At 60.5% G+C, this 8,927-nt stretch overlaps 2 protein-coding genes across 14 annotated transcripts in view; both read left to right on the top strand.

Moving 5' to 3' along the window:
• Positions 1-5,136, top strand: part of ABCA2 (ATP binding cassette subfamily A member 2) — a 33,230-nt gene extending 28,094 nt beyond the window's left edge. For all 12 annotated transcript variants that reach the window (XM_053961748.1, XM_053961758.1, XM_053961746.1 and 9 more), the window contains 8 exons: positions 215-356; positions 668-802; positions 979-1,082; positions 1,350-1,442; positions 1,722-1,824; positions 1,960-2,097; positions 2,307-2,513; positions 2,744-5,136. In XM_053961748.1, the coding sequence (XP_053817723.1) occupies positions 215-356; positions 668-802; positions 979-1,082; positions 1,350-1,442; positions 1,722-1,824; positions 1,960-2,097; positions 2,307-2,513; positions 2,744-2,779 (958 nt within the window). In that variant the 3' untranslated portion in view covers positions 2,780-5,136. The remainder of the gene's footprint in view (positions 1-214; positions 357-667; positions 803-978; positions 1,083-1,349; positions 1,443-1,721; positions 1,825-1,959; positions 2,098-2,306; positions 2,514-2,743) is intronic.
• A 423-nt stretch (positions 5,137-5,559) lies between these two features.
• Positions 5,560-8,897, top strand: CLIC3 (chloride intracellular channel 3). Of its 2 annotated transcripts, XM_053962199.1 has the most exons (6): positions 5,560-5,596; positions 6,492-6,601; positions 6,951-7,076; positions 7,216-7,322; positions 7,637-7,812; positions 8,146-8,897. In XM_053962199.1, exons 1-6 carry the CDS (start codon positions 5,561-5,563, stop codon positions 8,305-8,307), a joined length of 717 nt encoding a protein of 238 aa, XP_053818174.1. In that variant the 5' UTR covers position 5,560; the 3' UTR covers positions 8,308-8,897. The 2 variants fall into 2 exon arrangements, with proteins under 2 accessions (XP_053818174.1, XP_053818175.1); XM_053962200.1 differs by lacking the exon at positions 6,951-7,076.
• The last annotated feature ends 30 nt before the right edge of the window (positions 8,898-8,927 follow it).

Raw genomic sequence — 8,927 nt, forward strand, 5'->3', positions numbered from 1 at the left:
TGTGTCCCAGTGGGACTCTGCAGCCTTGTGTCCTCCTGGGTGACCATCAACCTGGGATGTGGGTCAAGAGACAGTGGCCCTGTGCTGAGGCTGCCCAGTGGGGTTTTACCTGGGGGAAGATGCTCCAGTGTAAAGGCATGTGAAAGGGGGCTCAGCAGCAGTCCTCACAAAAAATAATTCCTTCTTCCCACAAACCCTCATTTCTCTCCCACAGCATCCTGAAGGAGCTCCTGCAGGTCCAGCAGAGCTTGGGCTACTGCCCCCAGTTCGATGCTCTCTTTGATGAGCTGACGGCCCAGGAGCACCTGGAGCTCTACACCCGCCTGCGTGGCATCCCCTGGAAGGATGAGGAGCGGGTAGGGCTCTGGGCAAGCAGTTAGCAGCATCCAAGGGCTGGTGCTGTGCCACAGGGATGGCATCTAAGCAGCAGCAGCCTAAGCCAGTGCTGCTGCTCTCATGGCAGTGCCACCCTAGCAGTGTGCCCACAAGGGCTGCTAGGGCCAGGCACATGCACTCGCAGGTCCTCACCAGTGCTCACGGCTGTGCCAGGGGCTGACGTGGGGCTTCTGTGATTGGCACATGGCTAGTAGTGCCCTCAGCAGCTGATGTGCCAGGAAGCTCAACCCGTGGCCTTGGCAGGATGACAGCAGTCCCCCATGCCTTGCAGGTGGTCAAGTGGGCACTGAAGAAACTGGAGTTGACCAAGTACGCAGACAAGCCTGCCAGCACCTACAGCGGGGGCAACAAGAGGAAGCTATCCACAGCCATCGCACTCATCGGATACCCAGCCTTCATCTTCCTGGTGCGCCCTGAGGGTAGAAAAATGACTCCGGGTGGGAGGTGCCCACCCCCTGCTTCATCACACACCATGCATCTACTGGAGTGTGGGATGGTGGCCTGAGCTGGACGCAGGACAGGAAGGGCGTGGCAGGATCCGTCCCAGGGCTGGCATGTCTGAGGGTGCTGTCTATCCCCCAGGATGAGCCAACCACAGGGATGGACCCCAAGGCACGGCGCTTCCTCTGGAATCTCATCCTGGATGTCATCAAAACGGGTCGCTCCGTGGTGCTCACATCTCACAGGTCCAGAGGGGTTCTGTCCCCATGATGCCTCTGAGCACCTGGGGTGCTGTGTGGGAGGGAGAGGGCTCCCCAGCATTTGGCTCCCCGGTCCCTGGCATGAGGAGCAGGGGGAGCCTGGGACATCCTCTGTTGCCTTCTCTCATCCCTGATGGTGGGGCCACAGCACTTGAGTGATGGCCTGGGAGGCCTAGCTCTCCACCTACCCCCACCATAGCCTTGGCATTGTCCTCTGATGCCCTCCACTGAAACCCTCCTTTGTCACCCCAGCATGGAGGAGTGCGAGGCCCTCTGCACCCGCCTGGCCATCATGGTGAATGGGCGGCTCAAGTGTCTTGGCAGCATTCAGCACCTGAAGAACAGGTAAGAGCTCAGAATGCCTGCATGGGGCCCAGCAGCCTGTGTGTGCTACTGGGCAGGAGGGGGCTGGATCCCCATGGTTGGGTGACAGTGTGGCATCCGTGATACCAGCCCTCTGTGTGGGTGCTGCTTTAGAGGTGGGCAGGGAACGGGGTCACTGAAGTGCCCTGCCACTGACCTGGTGTCCAGTAGTGGCTGCCTGAGAGCATCGTCCCCTTCCATAGGGTTGTGGGGGAGCAGATGAGGGGACAGGTTCTCATTCGGTGCCTTGTTCCTGTGCAGGTTCGGTGATGGCTATATGATCACAGTGCGCACCAAGTCCAGCCTCAATGTCAAGGAGGTGGTGAGGTTCTTCAACCGTAACTTCCCTGAGGCTGTCCTCAAGGTGAGCTGCCTATGGTGGCCATGCTGTCCCCTGCCAGCCCCCACTTCAGGGCACAAGCAGCCTTCATCCTCCATGGGATGATGGGAGGGAATCTGTGAGTGAGGGCTCAGTGCCCCCTCGGTGATCACCCCCCAGGAGCGTCATCACACCAAGGCCCAGTACCAGCTGAAGTCGGACCAGATCTCATTGGCACAGGTCTTCAGCAAGATGGAGCAGGTGGTGGATGTGCTGGGCATTGAAGACTACTCTGTCAGCCAAACCACACTGGACAATGTAAGACTGGAGACAGCATGGGCAGCTGGATGCTTGTCCCCAGGGAGTGCCAAAGTGCCAGGCAGGATCTACCTTTGGGGCAGGGATTGGAGCTAGATGGGGAACATGGTGGAAACCACCGCATGGCAGGATGCCCTGGGTCCTGACCTGGCAAGCGTGGAGTGGAGGTGCTTGAAAATACCTGAGTCTCCTGCCCCTTCCTTCCTCAGGTGTTTGTGAATTTTGCCAAGAAGCAAAGTGACAACCTGGAGCAGCAGGAGACCAGCCCCAGCAGTGTCCTGCAGTCACCCCTGGAGCATGTGCTGAGCCTGCTGCGTCCCCGCACTGCCCCCACTGAGCTGCGGGCCCTCGTGGTGGAGGAGCAGGAGGACCTGGAGACTGACGACGAAGGCCTCATCAGCTTTGAGGAGGAGAGGGTGAGAGGTTGTCCCCAGATCTGGGTGTTCCTGGTCCCACCTGTGTCTGTGCCACAGGCCCTGGGACTGGGTGCTGTGATACCACAGAGGTGACACAGTAAGTAGAGTGGCTGGACCTGGGAGGGGTAGGGGCTCTCTGTTGTGCCGCCTGTGCCAGACTTTGGCCCCAGATGCCCTGGGTACACTGGCTAAGTGGGCAGCCCCTGAGCCCTGCCTGTCTCCCTGCTCAGGCTCAGCTCTCCTTCAACACGGACACTCTGTGCTGAGACCCGGGGGACAACCATATTGTCAAGCCACCAAACCCTTTTGGCCTCTCCTCTCCCTTTGCCCTGTGGAGCGGAGTTGCCGCAGCTGGAGCCACATGCCAGGGAGGACGCAGTGGGTACAGCAATGCCTGGATGGACCTCGGAAGCCACCGCTGGGGTGGCTTTTGCCCCCTTCAGCTCTGCCGGAGCAGCGTCACCGTGTGATGCTGGGGTCATGGTCCTCAACATGCAATGGATGGAGACTGTGAAGGAAAAGACATGGCTTGGTGCCAGCACTGCCAGCCCCACTCACTTGGGGCAGAGACACACAGGCCTGTGAGTGGTGCCTTTGGACACCCATGTTGCACTCTCTGGGGACCCTTGGCTGTGGGTACCTCCCCAGGCCTGGCCCCGTGGAGCTAGAAGATGGATGGCTGCTTCCACATTACCCCTGGCTGATGCTGCCCTGGGCACCACTGGGGCAGGTGCTCTCGTCCTTCATCCATAACCGGTTTCTGTCATGAGTGGGATGTCACTGGGAGTCTCGGCCTCACTAGTACATCCTGCCCACCATGGGTCTGTTCGCCCTGGCCCTGCCTGGCCTTGGGCACTGGCTTCGTCCCCAGGCAGCAGTGCTGTTGCAGAGGCACGTGGTGGGGCAGAGGGGTATCTCACAGGGTATTTCACATGCTGGCACCAGCTGTTTCTCCCCCCTGCCCCATATCATGTCCCTCACCCTCAAGTCTCTGATCCTGCCTCCTGCCTGTCCTTGCCCCTTGCTTCCCATATCACAGGGCATTGCTGCAGCTCTGCCACATTTCTGTTGTGTCCCCTTCCACTTTGCTTTTGCCCTGACATTTGTTCCTCAGTGTCCAGCCCTGTACGAGGAACCAGCTGCACTAGGTTCTTATTGTTGGGTTACTGGTGGTACTGGGAGAGGGGTTGCAACACCCCAGGTTGGCTTTGGAAGCTGGTGTGGGGTGGCCTTAAGGTACGAGGTCAGGACAGTCCAGGTGGGTACCAGCAGCCTGGCAGTGGTGCCTGGGGTGGGGGGGAGGGAAGGATGAACTGCAGTAGTGGGACTGGCAGTGTCACTGGCCAGCAGCGGGCACACCCTCTGTCAGCAGTGCCCCTCTTTTTTACAGAGGGTCCTGCTGCCTTGTCACCCACAGGAACCATGGCTGGTGCCTGCAGCTCTCAACAAGCTGCAGCTGTGCCTAGAGGTGGGCCTGTGATGCTGACCCCACCCCCACCACTGCTGGGTGCCACAGACTTTGGCAACACCCCAGGGTGGCTATGCACCTTCCTGGGGAGCAGCCATGGTCTGTCTGCCCTGTGTGCTCTGATGCCCTCTCTGCCTCCCTGGCACAGGCTTGGCTGGAGGGCCTGAGCACCACTAGGCACCTCAGCTGACTGCTATGGGAGGTGGGGAGAGGCTCTGGCCCCACTTGGGCACAGGAGCAGGGCCTGACCTCAACTGTCCCCATGCCCTCTGGTCCTATCAGGCCCATATACCACCTGCTATGGATTGTGATACAGTATACAGTATTTTCAATAGGGGGAAAACTGGGGGAAGAAGCTCTATTTTCAGATTTTTTCAGACTTTTTTTTAATGGCATATGGGAACTGGCTGGATCTGGGATAGATTGGAGGGCACAGGGGGGCAGCCCCCACCAGTGTGCCCCTGCTCCTATGCTGGCCACACTCTGCCTTCCCCAGGGGATGCTGGGGGACAAGCCAGCTCAAAGTTTGCCCTTTGCCATCAGGGAGAGGGGTAGCATCATCTCTGAGTCCCCAGCTGTCACCTTGGTGGCAGCCTGGGGCACCCCAGGGTGGGCAGTGTTGCTGTGCTCTGGGCTTTATCCTTGCCCCATACCTGCCACACTACACTCTTGTTCCAGATTCCAGAAGGGCACTGGCACCCCAGTTACAGAGTGTCTTCCCAGTCCACCCAGTCCTCCCGCTGCCACTGTGCTGTCATCCGCATGGCTTCTGAGGGTCAGTGGAGGTGCCCATACAGCCTGGGTGGCCACGGTGGCCTACCTGCCATGGGCTTAGTGCTGCCTGGGCACAGTTGCTGTGCTAGAGTCAGTCCAAGGGTGGTAGGTAGCTACCAGCCCAAGGAAGGTAGCACCCCAGGGCAGGGGTGCCTGCTGCCTTAGCACCGTTCACTTCATTGAGTTTGGCCCCGCTTCCAGCCTCGCCTCTCCCTCCACGTCCTTGGCCACCAGCCGCGGGCATGGCGCCAGTGCCATGCTAAGCCCTGGGTGTGGGGCCCCTGGGGGTGGGGATGCCTTGGAGCTGCCTGTATATTGCTACCAAACAAAAAGATGAAATGTGAAAATAATGATTGTTTTAAATAAAAAATAATAACTGAATCCATTGAGGCTGTGTAGTTGGGCATGGGGGGAATGGCAGGGCTGAGTGCCTGGGAGAGCCTGGGCTGAGGAGGAGAGTGGTAGGACCCAGGGTGGGGGCGCAGAATCCTGCTAGGGGCAGGGAGTGCTCGGGCACAACACAGGTCTGTGCCTAGTGCTTGTCATCATTCAAGCAGTGTGGGATGGTTGGGGGTACAGGCAGGAGTGGCAGCAGCTAGCAATGCCACTAGCTGCACTTACTGGCCTGGGGTTGGCAGCAGCCATGGTGGCGGGGCCCCATGGCAGGGCGTCCTGTCTGTGCCATGGGGCCAGGCGTGGGTGGGAGCGGGTGCACCCTGAGGAGGAATGTGGGCTGGGAGGGGCAGTGGTTTCAGCTGGGGCACTCAGAATGCAGCCAGTAGTGCAGCAGCAGTCACCACGCAGCATGGCTGAAAACCCCCAAATCCAGCTCTTCATCAAGGTAAGGGGGGTCCTCAGGGCAGTGCCCCAGACCACTGGTAGCCCTGACAACCAACCCTGGCGGTGCTGTGGTGGGGTGGCTGGGCTGCCCGTGCCCACTGCAGTGCTCAGATGTGGGGCACTGGGCAGGCAGGGGGGCAGACAGTGGGCAGCGGGTCAGGCACTGGGTAGGCAGTGAGGCTGACAGCAGGCAGTGGGGCAGGCAGGGGCAGCAGGCAGGTGGGGGGACAGGCAGCAGGCAGTACAGGCAGAGGGCAGCTCAAGCTCTTCTCCAGGGCACACTGCTTGCTGCTTCCTGCCCTGCAGGCACAGGGGCTGTGGGGGCTAAACCTGAGGAGGTTAGACCAGGTTCCCCCCGAAAAGCAGGGCCTAGCAGGCCAGCACCACAGCATCTGCCTGCACCTGCCAGGCCCTTCCCAGCCACCACCTGGCCAGGGCAATCTGTCTGGCTGTGCAGGCCAGGATAGGGCTCACCTGGGATTGTGGCTGGGGCCACTGGTGACAGGGCCACCAGTATCTGTGTCACCTTCCTCTGGCACATCTCTGCTGCTGGACTGTCCCCTGCCACCCCTGCTGCCGCTACTGCTCTCAAGCCCTTGTCCCCCTGGCACTGTGTGGCTGCCGCAGCCGGGAGGTCCTTGTCCCCAGAGGGTGCCACGGCGAGCACTTGCTATGCCATGTGGCTGCTCTGGGTGTGGCACTGAGGCTCTGGGAGCAGGCAGGGGCCAGGAGCTGGAGCCTTGCCTGGCATAGCAGGTGCCATGGACAGCAGCACAGCTTGCCAGGCTGGGCTGGGGCATGTGCCCTATCATCTTCACCCAGTATCCTCTGGGGCAGACCCCACTGGGACTGTGCCAGGGTGAAAGGGCAGCTGAACTCTCCTTCTGTGCCCACAGGCAAGCGAGGATGGGGAGAGCATAGGGCACTGCCCCTTCTGCCAGCGGCTCTTCATGGTGCTGCTGCTCAAAGGAGTGCCCTTCACCCTCACCACTGTGGACGTGAAGAGGTGAGTGGCGGCCCCCTCCCAAGGGGTGCCAACCCTGGGGCCAGGATCATGTGCAGGGTGGGGGGTCGGTAGGTCCCCAACAATTTGGGAAGGGATGTGAAGGGTGGGCACTATGGGATGCATGAAGCTTTTTGTACCTCCCCAGGTGATCATTGGTGCTTGGGGGAGGTTGGGAGGTATTTCCTTGGGCACACACTGAGGCAGAAGGGGCCTGAGGGCACCACCTTGTGTACCAGCCCGCCAGAACTCCCTTTGCTTGGGACATTTGCACAGTGTGGATACACACACACACGGTGTCCTGCAGAACCCTGGACATGCCAGGCATCAGTGGTGTACCCATCTCCCATAGGGCGCTGGATGTGCTGAAGGACTTCGCACCAGGCGCTCAGCTGCCCGTCCTCCTCTACAACGGCGAGCCCAAGACTGACACCATCACCATTGAGGAGTTCCTGGAGGACCAGCTGGGCCCCCCCATGTCAGTGGCTGGTGCTGCCTTGAGAGGAGGAAGGGGCCCCCCCAGAGAAGAGCAGGACAAGCTGAGGGATGAGGGGGCTGACAGCACATGAGCCTGTCAGCCTCTGGTACGTGCCTCAGCTGTGCCTATGTCCCCACAGGTGCCCCAGTCTGGTCCCGCAGTACCCGGAGTCAAGCCTGGCTGGGAACAACATTTTCCACAAATTCTCTGCCTTCATCAAGAACCCGGTACCTGCCCAGGACGAGGGTGAGGAGCGGATGGGGGAGCGCCTCATGCAACCTCTTGGGTGCCACACCCCAAAGCTTAGCCTGGCCACACTGAGCTTTCCCAGTCCCCCCACCCAGTCCAGTCGGGTCTGTCCAGGCACTTCCCACTCCATGCGGGCCAGTGTGATTATGCCAGGTCTCTGTGGGAGGGCAGAGGCAGGTGCCAGCCTGAGCCAGGTGGGAAGAGGTTGACAGGTGCTGCCTGGACACCTGGGCTGGGAGGAGGCCACAGCAGAGCAGGGGGCCCATGCCCGCAAGCAGGGCTGTACTGTGACCTGGCCACCCTCCCTGCAGCGCTGCAGCGGAGCCTGCTGCGGGCCTTGCTGAAGCTGGATGAGTACCTGAGCGCCCCTCTAGAGCACGAGCTGGCTCAGGACCCCCACCTCCGGGCCTCCCAGCGCCATTTCCTTGATGGAGACCACCTCACATTGGCTGACTGCAACCTGCTGCCGAAGCTCAACATTGTTCAGGTAAGCCACGGGCATCCCAGCACCATGCCCTTCTCCTTTCCCTGGCATCCTTATGCCCTCACTCTCCTCTTGGTACCTACAGCAAGCCCCTGCTCCTTTCCCAGCTGGTCTCTCAGTTCTGCACCCCCCAGCATCCCTCTCCTCAGGAGCCTTGCCCAGCACCATGCCTTCCAACAGATCCCACTCCTCTCTGCATCCCAAGTGCCAGCTCTCCACTGTGCAGTGCCACGAATGTCTCTGGCTCCCTGCCACCCTTCCCAGCTGGTGCCTGCCCTGGTGGTAGAGCCCTCCTTGGCACAGTATCGGGCAAGTCTCCCCTGTTTGTACCTGCAGGTCGTGTGCCAGCACTACCGCCAGTTTGGGATCCCCAAGGACCTGTGCGGTGTGTGGCGGTACCTCAACAGTGCCAGTGAAACCAAGGAGTTCAAATACACCTGCCCCAATAGCCAAGAGATTATACAAGCCTATCGTTCCGTGGTCCGAGCACCGCAGTGAGCTGGGCACGTGCCCTGGTGGGTGCAGGGCCAAGGCTGGGGTCAGGCAGGAGGTCAGTGCCCACCCTGCCCCTGCCTGCAGGGGCTCAGGAAGAGCTGTACCCCTTGCAACCAAATTCCCTCCACTGGCACACAGGTGCTGGCAGCAATCTGCAGTGCACTCAGCCCCTCTTGTGCCACCCACCCTTCCTCACAACCAGGACAAGCTCTGTGGCCCCTCGAACATGAGGATGAGGGCAAGGGGGCACAGCCATGGGCACCATCGGTGCCACAGCTGTGCCCAGCTGGGGGCAGGGGCAGAGTTGGGGACAACGAGCTGCCCTGCAGCCACTTGCACAGGCAGGCACACTGTGCCACCCACCTGGGCAGCAGGCACCACAGGGTGCCCTCACACCTGCACCAGGTGAGGGGACCTGGCACAGGCATAGAGACATAGGAACAGAGCTGGAGGGGGATAGCACAGGCAATGGGCACAGGTCAGCACCCCCAAAACTCACTATTAGGAAGCTCTCAACAGACTGGGCTGTGAAGCAGGGAAAGCCCAAGCTAAGCTTCAGAGTTCCTGGAAATCAATAAAAGCTTTGCAAGTAAGACCAGTGTGTCTGGAGCGACCACCCCAGC

The sequence above is a fragment of the Vidua chalybeata genome, chromosome 21 (assembly GCF_026979565.1).
Source record: "Vidua chalybeata isolate OUT-0048 chromosome 21, bVidCha1 merged haplotype, whole genome shotgun sequence".
Taxonomy (NCBI): Eukaryota; Metazoa; Chordata; class Aves; order Passeriformes; family Viduidae; genus Vidua; species Vidua chalybeata.

What these genes read in the sequence shown, in the direction of transcription:
- CLIC3 (XM_053962199.1), top strand. Translation starts at nt 5,561, where the DNA reads ATGGCTGAAAACCCCCAAATCCAGCTCTTCATCAAG. An exon ending in ACCACTGTGGACGTGAAGAG is followed by an intron (nt 6,602 to 6,950) that starts GTGAGTGGCGGC and finishes CATCTCCCATAG; the next exon opens with GGCGCTGGATGTGCTGAAGG. An exon ending in GGTACCTGCCCAGGACGAGG is followed by an intron (nt 7,323 to 7,636) that starts GTGAGGAGCGGA and finishes CCCTCCCTGCAG; the next exon opens with CGCTGCAGCGGAGCCTGCTG.